The sequence below is a fragment of the Pelophylax lessonae genome (assembly GCF_965119305.1).
Source record: "Pelophylax lessonae genome assembly, chromosome: 12".
Lineage (NCBI taxonomy): Eukaryota > Metazoa > Chordata > Amphibia > Anura > Ranidae > Pelophylax > Pelophylax lessonae.
The window spans coordinates 184,081,728-184,106,544 of NC_138779.1; the positions used below are offsets into that span (position 1 = coordinate 184,081,728).

Genomic DNA, 24,817 nt, shown 5'->3' on the forward strand with positions numbered 1-24,817 from the left:
TCTGTCCATTCAGAAAAGGAAGGAGCTGGTAAATTACATATTTACCGATCCCTTCCCTGGCTCTCTATTGTGACACCGGCAGGAGAGGGAAGGGAGCACAGTAGGGGGGGGGGGGGGCGAGGGGTGCACACAGGGGCCCAGAGACAGCAGAACACAAGTGAACTGGATAGGAGGAGTGGTGGGGGCAGCATACAGAGGAACCAATCTCCTCCATTTTCCTCCTGCAGCTACAGGAGGAAAAAGGATGACAGCATAGTTGCCAACATTTGAAAAGTATTTCCAGGGACACTTTGCAGCACAGCTATCAATTACTTACCAAACTCACTTCCCTGAAGCTCCGCCCACTCCACATAAATTAACTCCGCCTACTTATCAGATTATAGGGTCTACTAAATAAAGAGAGAATTACAGGAAATTGAAAAGGGAATTCTAAACTTGAGGCCAAAGTAGCAGAGTTGGAATGATTCTCCCATTCAGCTGCACTACTTCTGCCTAAAGTTTAAAATTCTCATCACAATTCCCTGCAATTCTAAAGTGTCAAATGTGCTCAGGTGTGACCGTACAAAAATTGTAATATGTAAATATAAATAAAGTGTAAAGTGTAAATAAGTACATAGCCGGGACAATGTAAATTACCCGGGATAGGCTCTGATTTGCCGGGACTGTCCCGGCAAAAACAGGACAGTTGGCAAGTATGGGACAGTGATTTCTCTACATGCTGCCCACGCCACCCCTCCTATCCAGGTGTACAGGGGAGTCGCACAGGCCTCCTGGAGCATGGGGCCCGGTTGCAATTGCAACCCCTGTAGTTACACCCCTGCCTACCAAGCACCACAACGCCATCTGAAAAACTCATCCGTCTCGCTTTGTCTGGTAGGGTTTGCTGCTAGCCAGGACCTTATGTCCATTCAGCCAGTGTAACCATTGTTTAAGTAATCAGATGTTCTGTTTTTTTTTTTTTTTATTGTCACAGAAGACTGGACAGCAGCTACCGCTAGTATAATGTCTTCTTTTTCTTTTTTTTTTTTCTTACATAGTTACATAGTAGGTGAGGTTGAATAAAGAAAATAGTCCATCCAGTTCAACCTGTGTAGGTGTGTGTGGCTGTAATCATCTCTCATAGCCCTTAATGTCCTGATCCTTGAGATGTAAGTCTAAGAGTCTTTTGAAAGTCTTAATTGTTTCAGTGGAGAAACAAAGGGATCCTCGTGGATGCCAGAATATATAGCATTTTCTACTTTTTATAGTTGACAACAAATAATGAAAAACTTTTATACAGAACTTTAACAGCAGGGGGCATGCCACCAGGGCCGCTGATGGGAGGGGAACACCAGTCCTTCTGTAGGGGGCCCGGGTACACAGGGGGCCCCAACAGCACAGGGAATCGATTGGGTCAGGCAGAGGGGAAATTACAGAAGGAAGCCCTGTGCGGCTCTCTGCAGCAGCTGAAAGCCAGTTTCTTCCTATCCTGCCAGCTTTCAGTTGCTGCCAGGAGAAACACAGACACAGGACATTGTTCCTGTAAGTAAGGTTTCTCAACCAGGGTTCCTCCAGAGGTTACTAGGGGTTCCTTGAGCAATGAGCAACTTCTACCACTCAGTTAGATTCCCATCAGTGGCGGCTGGTACACCACCATACCCCCCCAATCACTCCAGCCCGCACCACCATTCCCCCCCCCCATGCCAGTTTACTTACCTTGCTCCACGGGACTGCAGGCGATAGCTTCCCCCCCTCAGTCTCCATGTTCCCTCTTGGCGGCCGTCTCCTCCCTCCTTCTTGGCCAATAGGATGCCTTCTCCTTTCGGCCAATCAGGAAACCGGTCTCAGGACCCACTTTCTGAATGGCCGGGAGGAGAATCAGTGTGGCAATAGCGAATATTCATTTGCTATTGTCACATAACTGGGTGGGCTTGGGGTGCTGTGCTCTGTGCCCCAAGCCCACCCTTTTTTTAAGCCCATTAGAGCCTCTGGTTTTAATCACGTGCTTCAAAAAAAAAGAAGAAAAAAACCCCATTGAAATCCATGCGTCCAGCGCCCTCCATGTAGATTAGGGGGCCGGATGCTTGGATGGAGGGGCACGCCTGCACCTCTAATGGACAGGCCGCCACTGGTTCCCATTGACACCTTTGTTCGTTTTAGCTATCTGTAAGTGGGTAATTCTTTCCAATGACCATCACAATAATGCATTATGAGTTGTAGATATAGTAATTTTTATCAGGGGTTCCCTGAAACAGGAACATTATTTTAAGGGGTTCCTCCATGTTGACAAGGTTGAGAAAGCCTGCTGTAAGTGCTTCTCCAACACCAATCTCCCTCCCTGTTCTGCCTGCTTCTGTCCCCCCCTTCTTGTGTGCCCCCTTTCACTGTGCCCTCTCCCCCCCCCCCCATAGCGCTGCAGGTTTTCCTGTCCTGTAAAAAATAACAATGTATAAAAAAATAATAATAATTAAACATTGTAATTAATAAATTAAAGAAAAAAAGTAAAATAAAATAATTGTAAACATTTTTTTACATGTAAAAAACAATTAAAAAGGGCTAATTCACACAGCTTCTCTGTTATGTTTGTATCCGCTAATAATGATTTTAGTGTGTTTTTAGTGAAAATATTGTCTTGGTATATTCGGGGGGCCCTGCTAGGTAGGCTGTATGGGGCCCCGTGATTTCTAATAGCAGCCCTGCATGCCACTATGAATTTCAAATTTGTGTATTTTTTCCGATCTGTGAGACTTTACCTCTGTGCAAGAGCTTCCTGCAATAAAGACCGCTCACTGCTGCTCTCTTATCTTGTGCAGAGTGACTGGTCTGGTCTCCGCCCCCTCCTGTAGTTTTCTACAGGCAACCTGTAGTGGGTGGAGCCTGTTGAATCCCTCCCACAGGTCTTTATAGGCTATATAGAATACAGTAATGATGTCACTGCTACTTTTTCAAGGTAATTGCTTGGTCTTCAAAATCACAGATCAGCAAGGAAAGGGAGAACCGCTCAGGTGAGAAAACAATCCCAACAATCAGAGCAGGGTGCAGCTAGGATCCGCAGTCCAGATAGCTGTATTGTGTAGAGAGAAAAACAGCCGCACTCCCACTTGAAGGTACGAAGTATAAAATCCATTTATTAGAATCCAAGAAATAAAATCAATCCACAGTACAGTCCATGATACAGTCGGAGACAGGGGATAAAAGCATAGTAGTTGACGCGTTTCACGGATTCACGTTTGCTTAGTTGTAACCATGATTAGCGGACGTGAATTTGTGAAACGCGTCAACTACTATGCTTTTATCCCCTGTCTCTGACTGTATCATGGACTGTACTGTGGATTGATTTTATTTCTTGGATTTCTTGGATTCTAATAAACTGATTTTATATTTGGTCTTCAAAAGCATTGGTGCACACATTTTCTTTTGTGGTTATTGAGGAGCACATTCAATAATAGATTTTGTGCTTGGAGTTCAATTTTAAAAGCTTCTGGACCGGAAAGTTTTACCCCCTTGATAAACAGGCCATTTTTTGCGACATGGCAACGCATTACTTTAACTGACAATTGCGCAGTCGTGCGACGCCGTACCCAAATAAAATTGATGTCCTTTTTTTTTTTTTCCACAATTTTTTTTTTGCTGGTATTTGATCACCTCTGCATTTTTTATTTTTTGCACTATAAAAAAAACACATCTCATTGTAAACATTAGAGCGAATAAAACTGGCTGTTCATTCTCAGCAAATTACCTCTGAGATTTTCCGAAATTGATCCAAGGGAGATAGAAATTGACAATCTTTAATTAGATGAAGTTTGGGCGGGATGCTAGTTTTCATTTCACAGCACTGGACAATGAACTGAAGTAAAAGAACAATATACCAGGGTAATGAGGAAGGAATAAAATGCAGTCGGCTCTATAAACCAATTCACAATGACGTCACTGGTCTGGGTTCAGTTACCTGAAATCTGATTGGTGTGACTTTAATTTGCACTTCTTGTTTTGCGAGTTTTCAGAAAGATTTCTCCAAACGTTCAGTTATATACTTACGAAACTGCCATGTACAGCAGGATGAAATTAAAGTGGTTGTCAACGCTGAAGGTTTTTTTAATTTCATGCATTAAAAAAAACCTGCTGCTCCCCCCACCAGCTCTTCTATTATACTTGGATCGACTTGGGTACAATCCTCTTGTCCATACATGGATCGAAATTTGTCTGGTCCTTGATGAACCGGCCAAACTTTGATCCATGTATGGCCGGCTTAAGTGTCTTTTGGAGACTGGCTCCAAATTCCCTGATGCCATTCTGAAAAAGGCACTTGAACCTAGCTGCATACCTTCTTCTAAGTCTCGAAGAAGGGGGATCCCAATTCCTTGAAATTTGTTGACTGTTCTTTTTTTTTTTTTTACCAATAAAGATAATAAACTACTGAGATGTACATATGTGTATAAAGAACTTTGGTGCCTGCTGGAGTTGAGCAGCCACAGACAGTATCTATACAGTACCTTTATCATCGTTGAACCCACAACTGAGATCAGAACCTCCACAATCATATTCAGAACCCATTCGGTGCTATTACATATTGAAATTCTATTTCTTTATGTGGGGTAAATGGTGGGGAGGTGCTGATGTCCTTGAAGGGATCCATCTCCAGCACATTTGGTGGCACCTGAAGTGTCAAAATTGCTGCCATTTTTTTTATAGTGCCACTCAGGGCTTTTTTTTCTCAGAGAATAGGTGCAGGAACTCCCCCTCCACCCACCTCTGAGCACCGACCCTTGGTTACACCCCCTACCCACCTCCCAGAACCACCTCATTTAGAGTATGCAGAGCCAAGTGTCATTATATCATGCTAAGTAATTTGTATAGGATTTGGTAGTAATAACAAGAAAAAGCAGTAAAATAGATTCCCCACAGCCAGTAGAAATATAGCCCAGCAACAATAGACCCCCTCCCAGCAACATGGGCGCCCTGCAACAAACTATCACCCCAGCAACAACTGACCCCCTGGCAGCAAGAACAGATCTCTCAGAAGCCAGCATCAATAGACGCTCCAAGAGAGAGGAACGATTGACTCCTTCCCCAACAGTAATTCCCTTCCAGAAACAATTGACCCCCCTAGCAACATAAGCCCTCCCCCCAGAAAAAATTGATCCCCCACCAGCAACAATAGACCTCCCTAGAAACAATAGGCCACCACACAAAAATAGATCCTCTCAAGCAACAATAGATCCCCCAGCAGCCAGCATCAGTAGACTCTCCACCACACCCCAGCACCTCTTGCCATTGCATACATCCAGTGCTGGAGGTGCCGGAACTCAGTTCCCCCGCGTTCCCGCTGAAAAAAATGCCCTGGTGCCACTATTACAGCCCATAGGAATTAGGCTAAGGTTTAGTGCCTACAATATGAAGAATGCAAGTTTCATAGCAGTAATGTAAAAGGTAAAGCACATTGATTAGAGGTAAAGATGGCTATAGATCATGGGTGTCCAACCTTTTGGCTTCTCTGGGCCACATTGAGTGTAGAGAAATTTTCTCGGGCCGCATATAAAATATATACTATAGTTAAGGTATATAAGTAATAACACGCAACCGCACCCTCCCGTGCTGCTGTGCACTCCCCAGCACTAATTTAACACAACTAGTGGATGATCCCCTCCGAGGCAGCCTTTGTGGCCGTGCCCCTGATTTGACTTCCTTCCTCCCCAGCAAAAAAACAAAAATTGTCAGGGGGCAGTGGGCCACATTGCCTGCGGCTCCGGGCCGCATGCGGCCCCTGGGCTGCAGTTTGGACATGCCTGCTATAGATGATAAGGAAATGCCTTGACTCCCTCCTTAATCAGACTTTTTTTTTTTTTTTTTTTTTTAACACGGACTGTCCATAATTTTTTGCTAGACCCATTTACTTCTACTTTAATGCAGAAAGGCAGCGAACTGATGCTAGGTCTTTGTCTGCTGGTGTCTTATTGAGCATGTGAGATTTTCCCACTTATCTGTCAGTGTAAGGGGAGATGCTGTCAGGAAAGATTACCGCAGATCCCAGCTGTCACCTGAGCTTATCGGCCAGGCTGCTTTGCTCCAGTCATCTAACGTTAAAATTGGATTGAGGCAGGTAGTGCACGCAGCACCAGACTCCCACGGCTAGTGAATAACATGGCTTTCTATTGACTTTTTCTATCTCCAAAAAATAATTGCCATGTTTGTAAAGATTTCCACATAATGGGCTGGATAAGAAGTGTGTTACATAAAAGAAAAATGAACTCAATGGATTGTTTTTATTTTTAGATGAATCCTCATTTTTTTTATACAGGGAAAGCCCGAAGATGTTTCATCTGATAAAGAGCCTAGTGTGATAATACATTTTATCAATATACAGTACAGTACAGTTTGTTTCCTATTAATCATTTAAAAAAGGTACAGATGATGCATGCCGGCCTGGGTAAAATGAAACTCCCCCAACAGCTTTGAAATTAGTTTTGGATAGAGTAGGGAAGGGTTAAAACTGTTATTTTTTTCTATGTCCCATTTCGGAGATGTCTCTACACTTTGTCTTGGGGATGCATTCGGAAATTAATAGGAGATCTATACAAAACAATGGGAAGTTCCCTACTAGGACAGATGTCCCCATTGGGATATTGGATTCTAATATTTCCCTACTCTATCCAAAACTAAAAAAAAAAAAAATGTCCTGAGAAATTATTTTAGATAAAAAAAGAGTAAAATCGTAATACAAATCGTACGTAATCGTAATACGATTTTACCCTGTTGTATCTTTTGGCAACATTGCATCTGCTGTTATGTTTTCTCATTATTCTTCAATAAAAAATTTTGGAAAAAAAAAAAAAAAGAATTTGCAGGAAAAATAAAAATCTGCATATGTCCCCATTTGTGTCCTGTATGGTCACCAAGATAAGGTAATAAATAAAAAGTTATGGTTTTGTCCCCATTGGAATATTGGGTTCTAATAATTCCATACATTTTTCAAAATAATGTTCTGAGGAATTTGCAAAAAAAAAAAAAAAAAAGAATTCTACCTATGTCCCAATTATATTACTAATGTCTCCTGTGGTCACTAAAATAAGAAGTCAGGTTATCTTAAAAATGTAATGGTTTTGCTGGAGTTTAGTAAGGTAGTTCAGAAAGCTGCTCTGTGCTGATCTGTTTGTTCCCACCATGTCCATTGAGTTGCATTTTCATGCACAACATGGCACATGTATGGTGCGAACAAGACACTCGGAAAACCATTTTTTTCTATGCCCTGTCCACACCATACATCTACAGTGGTATGCCGAAAAACCAAGCTCAATGGACATGGTGTATAGAAGCCCTTGAAGGCCATAATAAGCAGTCTGATGTTATGTTTAATAAAGTTAGATACATGCAAGGTTAAACTGGTAATGCTTTTTGAGTCCCTGACCCAATACACGCCTAGAGAAATGAGGTTCGTCCTGTGTCAGTGACTCAAAGTATTGGAGCTATTGGATCAACATGACAGGCAGACAAAAGGCCTTTTCAGAAGATGTTGACAATCAAAGATTCTCTTAGCCTTTAACCACTTTAGCCCTGCTCACTGTGCCTCTACTGCGGCATAGTGGCTCGTTATCGTCCAGCAACGTAGACCTACGTCGCTGGACTCCTCCCCTTGTGGGCGGCGCTCGCGGGCCGCTGGAGGCTCGCTCCCGCTGTATTCATTCACAGCGGGAGTCGGGCCAGGGGAGGAGCAGCAGCGATCGCCGCTGCTCTTCCCCAATCGTCGGGGAATCGAGTTTGGAGATCCGCCTGCTTGTGTAAACAAAGCAAGCGGATCTCCTAAGTGACAGGGAGTGACAGATTGCAGTGTTCAGCATAGCTGAACCCGTGATCTGTCCCTGTGTCACTCAGTCACCTCCCCCCACACACGTTAGTAAGCACCAGGGATACATTAACCCCTCCCTCTCCAATAAAATTAACCCCTTCCCTGCCAGTGTCATTTTTACAGTAACAGTGCATATTTATAGCACTGATTACTGTACTAATGTCACTGGTACCCCCAAAAGTGTCAACTTTTGGTACCCGCCGCAATGTCGCAGTCCCGCAAAAAAAAAAATCGCAGAACGCCGTCATTACTCGTTAAAAAAAAAACACCAAAAATGACAGAAATCTTTCCCTTAGTTAGTAAACGCAATAACTTTTGCGCAAACCAATCAAAATACGCTTATTGTGATTTTTATTTACCAAACATAGGTAGCAGAAAACAAATTGGCCAAAAATTTAAAAAAAATTTGATTTTTACATTTTTTGGGGGGGGGGGGGGGGAATTTCATATAAAAAAATGTGAAAAATATTGTTATTTTTTCAAAATTTACGCTCTTTTTTTGTTTATAGCGCAAAAAGTAAAAATTGCACAGGTGATCAAATACCACCAAAAGAAAGCTCTGTTTGTGGGAAAAAAAGGACGTACATTTTGTTTGGGTACGGCGTCGCACGACCGCGCAATTGTCAGTTAAAGTCGCACAGTGCCGAATCGCAAAAAGTGGCCTGGACGTAAGACAGCAAAATCCTCCTGTGGTAAAGTGGTTAAAGCCTAACTCCAGGATGAATGTAACCCCTGCCCCACACCCCTTAATCTGATCACTGGGTTGACCAAAATACAAAGCTTTCTTCAAGTACTTAAACCCAGGGTCATGTGATCATCCAATGCCAGACCCCTCTCCTCGCTGTTTACCTCTGGAAGGGTCCTGTTGTGAACCCGAGGAGAAATGACTTCAAATCCACTGCAGTGAAGGGGACTAGTAAAGAAGACCTACAAGCAGAGCTGGATTGATGGTCACCGCAGGCAAAAAGGGGCGTCAGAGAGGAACCTGGATGGGGGTACTCAAGTGACTATAACGGAGTTCCACAGATAAGGAAAACTTTACTATGGTATGCATGGGGGGGACACTTTCATTGCCACTGCTGTAATTTTTACAGTGGGGCAGCCAAATGCTGAAAACATCCTCACAGCAATTGCATGATAGGTATTTGCCATTATATATAATAATTGTAGGCCTAAAGTGATGAGCTGTCATGTTTTTGATGCATTGTTTTTTTCACAATTTTGCCCATCGTTAATGTTGCCATTGTGGCAAGCTTACACAGTTATTAAAGTTAGATATCTTTAATATTTATTCACTTGAAAGAGCGTTATCCTTGATCTTTTATTGAAAATTTGGAGATTATATTGTGTTTGTGTGCGTTATACAAAAAAAAATTTTTCCCTAAAAATAAAGAATTTCATATTCACTTTCACAAATATAATGACAACAATGGGACTGCCTTATTTTAATTTAATAGGTCCTCCGATTTAAGAAAAATAGTTTGGGCTCCTTAGTAAATTTGCAAGTCTTTCATGTGTAAGAAAAATGGAAAAATTGGTCTGACAACAAAAGGTTTAAAAAAATAACTGCTTTTGTAAATTCAGCAAAAATGTGCATTTCTGTTATGAGAAATCTGTAATTTAGCATTTATCTGAAATTGTCCATGAAATCATTACTAAATTACAAAACCTTTACTGTGAGAATAAATTAATGTGCCAAGGGGCATATTTCTAAATAGCCGATGAATCTAGTATTTGCCCTAGTTTTTTGGTGCCTCTATGTGGGACTGTATACATTTTTTTTGTATTTATTTTATTATGTGCAGAACTAGTTTTTGTACTAAGGAAAATATAAAATATCGTATAGAAATATTGTTTGTATACAATTTCCAGTCCACAATTGAAGCTCCTAGCTTTTTTTTTTTCAGGTTTTACCAGGTAACCCTAACATATAGTTTGCAAACTCTTACAGTGAAGGCATTTTGGAATAATTGTGCAAAAAGAAAAAAACACTAATTGATCCTGCCAGAAATCGAGAGCTGTCCTGTGTCTTGTGTACACTTTCTGTGTTCTCTTTAGGAGTCGAATCTGTTCTCCCAGGTCTTATCTTGGATTACAAAACAACTCTCCCCCAAGTTGTAGAAATAAGAAGAGAAGGATGGATTCTTTAGTTTAGCAAAAGACTGCTGGGCAGGGCTGACACCATTTCTATTTTTGCAGTCCAGAAAAAGCATTGAGCTGTGAACTGACAACAGGAAAGTAGAAGCTGGGTGCATTTCTGGCATATATACAGGTATTTTTGCTTGCAGGGTCTTTAAAGATATAAATCATGGGGACTTGTACATACATTGCCGATAGACGCAGATTTGTTTGTTTGCATTTTCTTATTATTTTGCCCTGACATACACTTTCACTGATTTTCTGTAAAAAGCCTGTTGTTTACAGAGCACAACAGCTGAGGCTCAGATTGCAAGCAAAGCTGAATTAGGCATCTCCCCTCTTTTAAAGGCTCTGTACAACCTTCGATTACAGATATACAGCATAGGTTGATTCACTAAAGGAATTGAGAATCTTTACTCCAAATGTTTTGCTTTGTGTCTTTTAAGGTTCTTTGTGGTAAAAGAAAGGAAGCATGAAAGACCTTTTTAGTGTATTAATGCTTTACTAAATAAAAAATGCTGAACATACAGTTGTAAGAAAAAGAATTCATGGCATACAAAGTATCACAAAATATGCATGCAATATACCCATGCACAAGCTATCTATCCTTCCCAGCAAATTAGCATGGATAATATATGCAAGAGGGATACACTAAAAGTTACTTAACTTGGGTTGTTGGTTTATTGTCATCCCCAGGTAATGTTCCTTTTTTCAGTCTTTCTTTATGATGGAGTCATTTTCCAGGATCCAGGCTCTCTTCCAGACTGCTTACTTCTCAAAGTCCTTCCAAATCTACATCATTTGTGTCCTCAGCACATGACTGTGTTCAAGTACTTTTCTCTCCCCTTTCTTCCAGCCCACATCACTTCCTGTCCTGAGGTTCATGAACCAGTCAAACAAGTTCATTAGCAAATGAATAGGGGAAGCCCAGCTTCTACTGCTATAAAATCATGCAAATAGCCATAGCAACACACACAAAAGTGTAAATATTCACATTAGTTACCAAACCATGCTTAAAGAAAAGTCCTGTTCTCTTTGAATGCCTATTGATGTGTATTTGCTTTTCACATAATTGGATAATTGAAGTGAAGTGAATTCTTAACTCTAAGTAAACATTTACTGTAGTTCTCCTTTTTTTAAGAAAACCCATATTGCTCTGTGACATAGGTGTTCTACGTTCACTCTGTTTTTAAATATTAAATGTTATGGTAATGGGGTAAGTGGAATGTGAACAGAGCTTTGGCAGCCCAAAATAAATGGCCGCTCAATGCAATACACATTAAATACATGATACCGCATGTAAACGTGTGTTTGCTACCACAATGCAATGGTGTGAAAGGGCCCATTAAGGCGGGGATAAAAGGTAAGAGGATGGTGTTAGCTTACTTTTATGGCCTCCAAACCATCTGTGGACTTGAGATATTTATGGGTCTAAAATACTAGGAAAGATGATGATCTCAGAATACCGGGTCACCAGCAGCAAGTTGATGGTCAGTATTCTAGAGGTTTGGTGTGCTACAGCAATAGCTGGACTGAAAACAGAAGCCCTGCCCCGGTAGGTTGTCCTGTATTCAGATCAAGGTTTTAAGTGCATTGGGTTGTTAATACCTTTAAATTACAGTATGAATGGTTCCTTTATAAGGTGCGCTAACCATAAACCTTTCATTTTTGGTGCTTGGAGCTAAGAAATGTATATGGCTTCCAAAAAACTAAAATTGGTGTGTGCAGAATCCTCTAGATGCCATTTCTGAACCTTTTAGAGGTTCTTTTTAAATCAAAGGAAAACATGTAACACATTGACAAAATGAAATTTAATATTTTTATTCTGCTTTGCAGATACAGCACGTTACCCAGACCCATGACACAGCAGTTGTCCAGTCCTGATTTTTCAGGTCACGTGGATGAGAAACCAGAGCAAGCCACCAGTATTGGGCAGATAAAGCCGGAGTTATATAAACAGCGTTCAGCAGATGCTGAGATGAAGAAGCTGGAAGCCACAAGCTGTGGTCGTATCAGCTTTATTCTTCGATATGGCTATAATACAGAACAGCTGGTGGTAAAGATACTGAAGGCTTTAGAGCTACCAGCAAAGGATGCCAATGGATTCTCAGATCCTTATGTGAAGATGTACCTTCTTCCTGACCGTAAGAAAAAGTTCCAGACTAAAGTCCACCGCAAGACTCTTAATCCAATCTTTAATGAAACATTCCATTTTAATGTGCCCTTTAATGAGCTTCAAAACCGCAAATTGCACTTCAGCATTTATGACTTTGACCGATTCTCCCGGCATGACCTTATTGGTCAAGTGGTGATAGACAATTTGCTGGATTACTCAAATCCAACAGATGAAGTTCCTATCTGGAGAGACATCCTAGAAGCCAGCTCTGTAAGTATCTACTGAATCCCTTCAAAATATAGAAATGTATTTTATTGTGTTGTGTTATTTCATTCATGGCCTAAAATAAGGTCTAGAACATGGAGGCCTACCGTTACTCTGTAAACACATGAGAACGTTTTTTCACGTTTTATTTTTGCAATTTATCCTTCATTGATGACTTCCACTTCATTACCTGGCACTGTTAAGAATAATTTCCAAAAGTTGAATTACCAGTGAGCCCAAGTCTAAATTTTCCACGCATTTGTGATGATGCTGTGGAGGGGAAGGGACTACTAGAAAGTGTAGTTCTAGATTTTCATGCTGTATTTATTTATTACAGGTACTTATATTGCGTCATCAATTTACACAGCACTTTACAGATATATATATATATATATATATATATATATATATATATATATATATATATATATATATATACTGTATTTTCTGGCGTATAAGACTACTTTTGAACCTCAAAAAAATCCTCCAAAAATGGGGAGTCGTCTTATACGCCGAGTATAATATCTCCAAGGTACCCTAAGTATAAGTATTACCAGTAGATGTAATCTCTCAAGCTTCGGCTACATACAGTATACTGCGCTGAGCCAATCACGGAGAGCAATGTATTCTATTATTGAATGCAAAGCCTGCTCGGATTGGCAGAGTAACATCAGCCCCCCTCTCTGACTCTGCCAATCCGAGCAGGCTTTGCATTAAATAATAGAATACATCGCTCTCCGTGATTGGCTCAGCGCGGTATACTGTATGTAGCTGAAGCTACAGTACATACGGTATACAGGATTCCCGCACAGCCAGTGTCTTGAGATTATATCTACCGGTAATACTTATACTTAGGGTACCTTGGAGATATTATGAGAGATTACATGTATTACAGTACTTGGGGTACCTTTTTTAATGGTGTTGCTTTGCTTCGGAAGGAAGGTAGTCTTATACGGTGAGTATAGCCCAAAACCTATGTTTTAACTTGAAAAATTAGGGAGGGGCGTCTTATATGCCCAGTCGTCTTATACGCCGGAAAATACGGTATGTATTGTGCATTCACATTAGAACCTGCCCTCAAGGTGCTTACAATCTAAGGTCCCTAACCCACATTCATCCATACTGTACACATTCTAGGGCCAATGTTGACAGGAGCTGATTAACCTACCAGCATGTCTTTGAAGTGTGGGAGGAAACCAATGCAGGCACAGTGAAAACATGTAAACTCTGTGCAGGCAGTTCCATGGTTGCTGTGCAGGTGGTGCCATGGTTGGGATTTGAACAGATAACCCTAGTGTTGCTAGGCAAAAGTGCTAACCACTTAGCCACTGTGCTGCCCATGCTGTATTCCTGATACTCCTTTCCCTGTATTTATTTTTTTTAGCTTCTTCCGTGTATCCAGGTAGGTTAGGGTGTGTGAATACTAAGGCCTCATTCACTCAGCCATACGTAAGCCTAAACCTGTGTGAAGAGCAATGTTTGCTCACATTGGGATGCACAGGTGTTTTGTGTATCCACGTGCAGACTGTCCCATTTATGTCAATTGGAACACAGCAGCTTCACAAACAGGTGTGCAGGTGTGCGTCTCTGAACTCACACTGACTGCATTCGGGGATACGCATGCTCATGGATGTCAATTTGGTAGCAGTGGCTGTGTAACCACTGTGTCCTATATGAATATATGAATAAGACTGATTGCCCTTTGCACGGGTGTACACTTAAGTATGTATGTGTCAACAAGGTTTTATGGAGCACTCAATGTTTAAAACCAAAAAGACAAGACTGATTGTAAGATTCAAGTCGATGTTTAGTAAATATAAGTAAGATTATTGTAAAAATAGTCAAAACTGGCTACTGGCTACGAAAACATGATTTATGGGGAACAGGTGCCTTTTTCCGCTTTGGTCTGCAGTTACAGTGCAACTGCTAACATACTGGATGCAATGTAATGAGCTGTAATGAGAGCTCTCGAAGCACAGGGAAATAAAATTCAAAGCTAAGTAGGTAGAGTTGGGCTTCGTGTCCCTGGAGTTAAGGTGTTTATAAAATCCAGTTATTCTTTAAATTGAATTAAAACTTTAAACTGAATTGAATTAAAACTTTCAATAGAGTGCATGAAGCATGACCTAATTATTATTTTTGGTAAACGCCCAGTACTTGCCAAGAAAGTGCCTAGTACTTGCCAAAATACAGCAAGGGTTAGGATGGCATGGTCTATGGCTGCAAGAAACATTATGGGTGGTAATGTCAATAGAAACTGCTTTCAGACAAATCCTTAGATACGCTTTAATGTTTATTTACAAGAAAAATCTTTTTTTTTTTTCTTTTTTTTTTTTTTCGTTTTTGGTAGATTATGGAAAGATTTAAAACCCTTGTTAAGTGTTTATTGTTGTCTGTATTTCTTTTTGAGAAATCCCTTTATCTTTTTTGTCCCGGTGACCAATGTCACTGGGAACCTGAAAGTGTGGGAAATGTAAAATTTAGAGTTGTCAAGAGAACTAGCAAAAAAAAAGCTAGCATGGGCTTTAACCATATTCACCAAAAAAAAAAAAAAAACATACTTAACCAGTTGCTGACCACCAGCAGTACATATACTGCGGTAGGTCGGCTCTGTCCCGTGAAACAACGTAACTTTACATCGATTCGTGGGACCGCTAGTGGGGACGCACGTGCATGCGCCGAATAGCCACAGGGGGAGCCAGTAAGCATTTCCGGTGGCTGCGATTGTCACCGGGCACCCGCGATCGCTCCCCATGGAGACAGAATGACAATCTGCCTTGTTCTGTCAGTAATGAACACAGGGATCCTGTGTTCCTTCTATTTAAAAACACAGGTCTCTGTGTTCATTCAGTGAATACAACCCCCACACAGTTAGAAAGCACCCCATAGGGACACATTTAACCCTTTAGTCACCCCTGGTGTTAACCCCTTCCCTGCCAGTGTCATTAGTACAGTAACTGCATATTTTTTAGCACTGATTACTGTAGTAATGTCATTGGTCCCTTCAAAGGTGTCAGTTAAGTGTCTGATCTGTCCGCCGCAATGTCGCAGTCCCGCCAAAAATCACTGATCGCCGCCATTACTAGTATAAAAATAAATAAATACATAAAAATGACATCAATCTTTCCCCTAGTTTGTAGATGTGATAACGTTTGTGCAATCCAATCAATATACACTTATTTGGATTTTTTTTTTTTACCAAAAATATGTAGCAGAATACATATTTGCCTAAAATTATGAAAACATTAGATTTTTTTTTTTTTTTTTTTATTGGGAATGTTATATAGCAGAAAGTAAAAAATATTGTTTTTTTTTTCCCCCAGACTTGGCGCTCTTTTTTTTTTTTTGTTTATAGCGCAGAAAATAAAAATCTCTGTAGTGAAAAAAAGGACATTCATTTTATTTGGGTACAGCGTTGCACAACTGCGCAATTTTCAGTTAAAGTAACGCAGTGCCGTATTGCAAAAAATGGCCTGGTCATTAAGGGAGTAAAACCTTCCTAGAAAGAAAAAAAAAATATATATATATATATATATAATATATATGTATACATATATATATATGTATACATATATATATATATATATATATATATATATATACAGTATATATATATATATATATATATATATATATATATATATATATATATATATATATATATATATATATATATATATATATATATACAGTATATATATATATATATATATATATATATATATATATATATATATATATAAATGACCTTGAGAAGAAAATGTATTTGGTGTGGAAATTCTCTTTACATACACAGTTCATCTCGTAGAATCTGTGGCTTCTTTGTCCTGATCTTTTCTAAGCAGATAATCTATTTACTTCCAAAGCAATGCACAAATGAGCCTTTCTGATATCAAAGCCCACCCATTCTACAGGCTGGCCTTTTTTTTTTTTCCTCTACTAACTTCATCCTCTTGAGTGGCTGCAGTCCAATCAATTCTCTAATCAAAATAACCTTTATTAGAAACCAGAGCAATCTGTCATACTGGCTTGTGGACAGGCTCATAGGGTGATCACGCGCGACTGCTGCAGAGCCACCCTTTGTGCAGTTATGTATATAATGATAGGCTTACACTGAGAACACATAGCGTACCCTGCAGGAAAATAGAGCGTGAGACCATCATTCAATTCCACTGCTGTTTTTACTGGATGAAGCTGAGGGTCACAATTTAGGGAGATGTTCCCATTTTATTAAGCAGAAAACTGGAGGGGACTGATGCTCACAGCCACCAGTTGGCTACAGGGAAGAAATGGCAATGGGGAAAGATTTCCTGCTAGCCATTTTTTTTGTGCACAGTTTTTCACTTACGTATTTGAGCATGTATAGTCTAATATAGCCTCAGCTGAGAGTATATAGACCATTCACATTAGTCCTTGCCCCAGAAGGGTTTATAGTTATGTAGCAGTGCCCCCTTGAGGGTTGCTGTTAAGTTATTCTTCTGCACTGCTCTGACCCTGTGAACCATCCAGCCCTCCTCACACTCTAGGTTCAGACATGTTGTATGTTCCTTTAACCACTTTAAGACCGGAAGGATTTGCCCCCTTCCTGGCCAGGCCCTATTTTGCGATTCGGCACTGCGTTATTATAACAGACAATTTCGCGGTCGTGCGACACTGTACCCAAATAAAATTGATGACCTTTTTTCCCCACAAATAGAGCTTTCTCTTTGTGGTATTTTATCACCTGTGCGATTTTTATTTTTTGCGCTATAAACAAAAAAAGAGCGACAATTTTGAAAAAGAAAAAATAATTTTTCAAATTCTGCTATATGACATTCTCCAAAAAAATAAAAAAAATAAAAAATAATTTTTTTTTAACATTCTAGGGCAATTTGTTTTCTGCTATATATTTTTGGTAAAAAAAAAAAAAAAATCACAATAATCATATTTTGATTGGTTTACGCAAAAGTTATCAGATCTACTAACTAGGGGAAAGATTTATATCATTTTTATTGTTTTTTTTTACTAGTAATGGTGACGATCTGCGATTTTTAGCAGGACTGCGACATTGCGGCGGATGGATCGGACCCCTAACTGACATTTTTGACACTTTTGGGGGTACCCGTGATATTACTACAATAATCAGTGCTAAAAATATGCACTGTTACTGTAATAATGACACTGGCAGGGAAGGGGTTAACCCTGGGGGTGATCAATGGGTTAAATGTGAGCCTAGGGGAGTGTTTTCTAACTGTGGGGGGATGGGCTTGTGAAATCAACACAGAGACCTGTGTTCCTATATAGAAGGATTTCATTCCAGAGAGAAGAACAGTCGGCTGTGTTTACAACAGCTGACCATTCTTCTCTCTCAGCGGGGAGCGATCGCGGGTGTCAGGCGGCAATTGGAGCCTCCTGACCCATGCATCGGCTTCCCCGCTGCTGAGTCGCCCCCTAGCTTCCCGCGCACGACCGACCTAGGTCTACGTCAGTTTGCGCAGGAGAGCCACCCTGCCGCAGTTAAAAGGCGATGGGTGGTCACAAAGCGGTTAAATAATACACTGACACAATATGAATGAGCTTTACGTTTTACTCAAATGATATCTTGTAGAATTCCTGTCAGTCAGCTAAACCCTGAATAAACCACCAGAGTTCAGCGAAACTGACATCAAAAGTAACAGACTTGTTATAACACCAAATAATATCAATAAACACAATCTCTCAATTATACATGTATTATTATTATGCACTCAGACTAAAGGAGATCCCCAGATCTACCTATATCACCTATATCCTAATGTGAGATAGAGTAGGCTATTTACCAGTAATGTGTCCCCTTTAAGAGCATTAGTATAATAATGTCCCACTTGCAAGACCTTGCTAAAGTCTTCACCGGCAGTTGGAGCTCATGTAATAATCGTTTCCAGTATGACTTAGCATATAGCAAGAAAATGCAGGATAACTGATTATAATCCTAAGAGATTGGGTAACTGCTTCAGTTGCAAAGTGTCAGTGTTTCAGGGTGCAAAATAACTGTGATAAGTGTAGTCTGAACTCTGAGCAGATGCCCTCTCACCAGATCCTGATGTCCATCAGTGAGAGTCCTGGGGAAACAAGCAATGCAATCCTCCACGCTCTGTGGCCTCAAGATGGCTGCACTGTGCTATGTCAGGGTGTCCCGTCAATTACGCCCAATCAATGATGCTGCAAGGATGTCCGCAATACTGCGAGTCTGCAGACGGATCAGGCGGTATGCAGTAGGCCGCAGTCTGCTGTCTCGCTCTCTGTCCGGCAGACCAATGTGCACACGATGGGTTCCAGGAGGCAAGAGGCCCCAAGTCTGTTTAGCCAATACCTTTATAACCTCTCCCAAGATGCTCCATTCTTTCCGAGCTTAATGGGAAAGATAGTTCTTAAACAATCCAGACACACAGTCATCACTTTACAGAAGACTACTGTACAGTTCCCACAATGCCGTTCTCTCAGTCTCTGTGATATGACAATTTAATCCTGAAACCAACACTAGAGGGATGCAAGAACAATCAAAAGAAACAGAAGATGAATCTGCACTTTCAGAATTTGTTAGTCCGGTCCCTGCTACAGTTACACAGACAGGGCCAGCTTGTGTGGATGCCAGTCAGCCTACCTGTATTTTTTTTTGTTGTCTTTGAGATAAAACAGAAGGACAGAAACAGAAGGAAAAACTTTAAATGCTATACAGTGCCCTGAGTAAAGTTCAATGCATGAACCTAGGACTGCAGAACAAGAGTGCTAGTTATAGTTACATCCACATGTTAACCACTTGAGGACCAAGCCTGTTTCTGATATTTGTTGTTTAAAATCAGTATTTTTGATGATACAAAATCACTTAGAACCCCCAATATATATATATTTTAGCAGAGACCCTAGAGAATACAATGGAGATCATTGCATTCCATTATGTCACACGGTATTTGCGTAGCGATCTTACAAACTCAATTTTTGTTGGAAAAAATACACTTTTTTAATTAAAAAATAAGAGAACCGTAAAGTTAACCAACTTTTTGTATAATGTGAAAGATGATGTTGTGCTGAGCAAATGAATACCTAACATGTCATGCTGTAAAATTGCACATGCTCATGGAATGGAAACAAACTACGGTACTTAAAAATCTCCATAGGCGACGATTTAAACATTTTTACAGGTTACCTGAGTTACAGAGGAGGTCTTGTGCTAGAAGTATTGCTCTCACTCTAACGATCGCAGCGATACCTCTTTCTTATGTGTGGTTTGAACACCAGTTATATATGTGGGCGCGACTTGCCTATGCGTTTGCGCAAGCTCGGAGGGATGGGGCACTTCAATTTTTTTTTCTTATTTATTTTCCTTTTTATTTTTTATTTTTACATTGTCCCTTTAAAAAAAATGTTTTTGATTACTTTTATTCCTATTACAAGGAATGTAAACATCCCTTGTAATAGAAATAAGCATGACAGGGCCTCTTTAAAGTGAAGCTCCACCCAAGGGGAAGTTTGGCTTTAAGGACTTGCCCCCTGCTCCTCTTGCACAAATGTCACTTTTGAGGGGTGGGGGGAGCAGATACTCAATTTTGACAGGTACCTGTTGCTCCCACTTCTGTTCCGAACTCCAGTTCTCCCTCCCTCCCTCCCCCCTGAAGTCTTCCGGGACACTTACAGGTCCCAGAAGACTGCAACCACCAATCCTGGATGTACCACGTGACTCGCGCATGTGCAGTGGGCATCCGGCTGTGAGGCCGCAAGCTGTCACAGCCAGGTGCCCATAGTGAAGATGGCAGTGCCGCCAAGGGAGGACGGAGGATAAAGGCGGCTGGGGTGAGCTTACCGCTGGACCGTGGGACCGGTGAGTGGCTGTTTTTTAAAAGTCAGCAGCTAAACTTTTTGTAGCTGCTGACTTTTATTTTTTTTATAGGTGACTAGAACTCCTCTTTAATGCAAGATCTGGGGCCAAAAAGACCTTTCTACTAAAAAAAAAAAAAAAATCAGCCCTTTGAGGCTGCTAGGTGTTTGACGTCGCTTTGATCCTCCAGGGGCATAGAGTCGAGTGGGGGCTATCTTGCCCTCACTCGACAGGGCCGGATCATTTTCGCTGCTACAGACGGCTCTGGTAAGCAGGGAATATGACCGGGAAGTGGCGGGAGGGGCACCTCTCCTGCTGCCCATAAAATTGATGCTGTGGCGAATCTGCCTCCGGGACCACTATTTTTTTAGATTCCAGATCGCCGGCTAGCTGCTGCCATAACCCCGGTATTTAACGTCAAAGAACCAATGTAAATACAAGTGGGTGGTCTAGAAGTGGTCATACTGTCCCCTAAGCTTTTTCCCCTAATCATTCCACCCAAGACGTTTGGATGGAGCTGAGCAAGTTCTGACGAAACCAGTTTGTGGGCAGGTGAAGGAATTCTTCCCACCTGTATATGGCACTATGCCAATACTACATGGGAAGAGGAGTCTGATAAGGGAAGTTGTCCCCTTATGAGCTCCATCAGTCCTCCCTGGGAAGGTAGGGGTCTGATTCGATGCCAAATTCCCACAAGAATTTAGATAGCCATCCTAACAAAGGAGTCTTTAAATAGGTGATCCCACGTCATTTGGACATGCTTTGACTGAGTGGCAGGTTAGGACAAGGAACCCACTGGTTAAGGACAATGCTTAGCACAGGAAAGATTCCTGGAAAGTAGGGATGGGCCAAAACGACCCCCAGACCAGTTCGAAAGTACACACCAGATTGCAAAAGTTCAGACCCGAATAACGAACACCATTGAAGTCTATGAGACCCAAACTGGAAAAATCAAAAGTGCCCATTTTGAAGACTTATATGCAAGTAATTGGGCATACAATGGTTATGGGGGTCTGGGTACTGCCCAGGGGGACATGTATCAATGAAAAAAAAAGTTTACAAAAAATGCAATTTTTAAACAAACTGTGATTTAATGATGCTTAAAGTGAGCATAAAAATGAAAAATCACAATAAAAATGAATTTCCTGTCAATAGAGTGCCTAGGGGATCTCTTTAGTCTGCCTGTGCCTAAAATATACTGCATTAAACGTGCACTAACACACTGAGCTATAATGCAGTAAACCTGCTCTGACAAAACAAACTGACACTAAAGTAAAAATGAATGGTCACGCATTACACTTACACTGACTGAACTATCACTAGATCCACACTAAACTGGTATTCTACACTGACAATAGAATCAGAGTAGCACACTATAGCACTCTAACTCTCTAGTAGCACTGAACAGAGCCCGGTTCTATCTCTCTCAACGCCAATTTCACACTACAAATGGCCGCCATTGAAAGATTACTTGTATAATGCGGGGTGGAACTAAGAGCAATGAGCCATGATTGGATAGAGTCATCATTACTTTCTCCAATCATGGCTCTGACAGTGCTCTGTGCCCTGATTGGCAAACCTTTCATTGCTTCAGCCAATCAGGGTTTCCGATGCAGTTTGGGCCGAACAAATGGTTGAACGCCCTGATGATTCCGGTGTTCGTCAAACTCATGTTTGGGCCAAACCGTTCGTCAATTCCTACTGGCGAGTAAGGACACTGTCCGATACCATAAGAAGCTTCCGGGAATTCCTTCCAGTTGGCCAGTACACAGTGTGGTTAGACAAGATCCCGCCACCCCTCCAACAGAGACTGTTCTCTTGTAATATTATTGTAAATTATCCTACAATCCTACAGAGATGTGTAACCATAAAGTTCTTTCCTTGTGATCGCTATAAATTGTGAACTATTACTAAGAAACAACTGTGGTGCGCAAGGCCTTGTGTGTGGGTGTGGTTCCTCCTGAACGGGTGCCTTGTTTAATTCCCCACCTACAATTTCATTGCAGTAGACAGGGCTGGTTTATACTAAACAAAGGTTAAACCTAATTGGTTGCTCTGTACTTTTAACAGATTCACAAGGTGGACTAGTAAAGACAGCAAAACAAGCACTTACTAGTTCAATTCAGTCTTTCCAAAATTGTCAGTGAACCTCCACCCTGACTTTCTCAAACAGGGCGCACATTCTCCAAAGGGGAGCTCCAGTGGATTCCAATAGGGTTTTGCTTTTCATGCTCACGGTACATTAGGTGTAAAATATACAATTCTGGCTTTTTTCCATGTCTGGGAAGTCCAGGCGCTACATATAGCCATCCATAGACCTGAATGGCTGTGCATGACTGTACACCAGTGTGCGTTGATACTTGCATTATTGATTATAGCACATAAACGAATATGTCTGTGCACTATATGCAGGCGAAAGTGAGTACTGGCATATACTAGCGCGCAACCATTCATGTCTTTGAGCAGTTATATGCAGCAACTGGGCTTCTCAATGTGCATAAGGCCTAAGAGGGTTATAGTGTAATTCAAATGCCCAAATATGAGGGAAGTATACTTCCATATTAGCTGTTCTAAAATTTACTCATAGTAAAGTGATATTCTAAGTGGGCAGAAGTATTAAAGTAAAACTAAAGGCAACATTTTTTTTTTGGACTTGCATAGAGTAAGGGATGGTTATAAACCCAGTCAGTCAGTTTTTTTGCTATCTGTGTCCCATTGGGGGAGATTTCCCTTCACTTCCTGTCCCATAGTCAAAACAGAAAATGAGAGAAAGACTCCCTGATTGTCACCAGGGTCACCCCAACTAATGTCTCCATTAAAAGATTTTCCCTCTTTCTGTTCTAGTGACAACCCAAAATTTGGGATTTTCTTTCACTTTTACTCTCGGTCATAGGTAAACAGGACAAATAGAGAGGTTGAATCTCCCTAACGGGGCACAGACAGCAATAAATATCCAATAGGTGTTCTAATCTCTCTCCACTCTATCCAGAATGACAAAAAGGTTACATACCTTGTTGAGTAGGACAACCTCTACCTACTTCAATGCTGATATCCTGAGGCTGAAATCTTCGGCACAGGTTGCTACGTGCAAAGTGATCCCTCCCAGTCTCTTAAGCGGGTTATGGTACTTTACAAATCTATAAGGGCTCAATGTGCAGGTGCAGCCAATGCTGAGAAAAAATTTGGATGGAGTTTGGAAAAACTGGAGAAGCCTATGACTGTCCTACTCAGGTGACTAAGTATCTAGAGGTGTTGTGGAGTCTAGGTCAGGATGTCTAGGAAGGGTGGATAACAGCAGGAACTATAAATGTTTTCTTACCTTTAAAACAGTTTTGCCTCTAGTTATAATTTAAGGGCAAATTATTTCCCCAAAGAACCGCCTAGCAAACAGATATGATGAAGGGAGTGGGGGATGTAAACGAAAAAACAGTATCGGTATAATTTTCCAAGAGGTAAGTCCTGTGGCTGGTGACACTGTATGCTGTTCAGGATAAAAAGCTTGTGAGGCTCAACTAGGACTACAAGAAAATGGCACCCAGCTGCACACAGGATCAGCAAACTGTTAAAAGCTAAAATAGTGAAAGATGATGAGAATTGGCTTTAGCTTGGTTCTTCACCAATAGAAACCCCCCCCCCCCATGCATTTTGCCTATGTGGGGCTTAATCATCGAGGCCTCTATGCATTAGGGGAGTTCTTCTGTGAGTGGAGAACCAAGCTAAAGCCAATTCTCATCTGGCACTATTTAATCTCTATGGTCTTCTGGTCCAACTGGTGATGGGCACCATTTTCCTTTAGTCCTAGATGGGGGGGGGGGGTAATTTTTTCTACCCTCAAGTTACCTGTTTTAAAGCTAAGAAGACTTTCATTAAACGTGCTGTTATGCACCCTTCCTAGACTCCCCAACACCTCTAGATACTTAGAGGTTGATTTACTAAAACTGGTGCACACAGAATTCGGTGCAGCCGTGCATAGTAACCAATCAGCTTCTAGGTTTAAATTGGCAAAGCTTAATTGAACAAGCTGACGTTCGAAGCCGATTGGCTACTGTGCACAGTTGTACCAAATTCTGCGTACACCAGTTTTAGTAAATTGCCCCCTTAGTCACCTGAGTAGGACAGTCATAGGCTTCTCCAGTTTTTCCAAACTCCATCCAAATTTTTTCTCAGCATTGGCGCACCTGCACATTGAGCCCTAATAGATTTGTTAAGTAGCATAAACCACTTCAGAGACTGGGAGGGATCACTTTGCACGTAGCAACCTGTGCCAAAGATTTCAGCCTTCAGGATTTCAGCATTGAAGGTAGAGGTTGTCCTACTTAACAAGGTACGTTACCTGTGGTTGGATGGGTTTGATTAGTAGGTCTAAAGGAGGACTAGGATGAGTAGGTAACTGTACAATAGGATACATATATCTGTTAAGTCAAAGTGAAATATTGTGTACAGATTATGTTATTGGTTTTAATGCGAGGTCTGCTTTCAGACGTGATAAATGAGACTAGGTTCCTTGAGAATAATATGTAAGCATATTTCCTTGGGTACCCCATCCTCCAGTATCTCACATCTCCCTGACAAACCGTTTCTTGTATTTCCTCTGTGACGGCTGCCTACACCTCCCCCATGCAGATGCTTTTATCCCCCTTAC

At 41.1% G+C, this 24,817-nt stretch overlaps 1 protein-coding gene across 1 annotated transcript in view; it reads left to right on the top strand.

The window, feature by feature from the left end:
* Positions 1-24,817, top strand: part of SYT3 (synaptotagmin 3) — a 402,879-nt gene that overhangs the window by 282,389 nt on the left and 95,673 nt on the right. Inside the window, exon 6 of the mRNA XM_082273899.1 lies at positions 11,798-12,347. Within this exon, the coding sequence (XP_082130025.1) occupies positions 11,798-12,347 (550 nt within the window). The remainder of the gene's footprint in view (positions 1-11,797; positions 12,348-24,817) is intronic.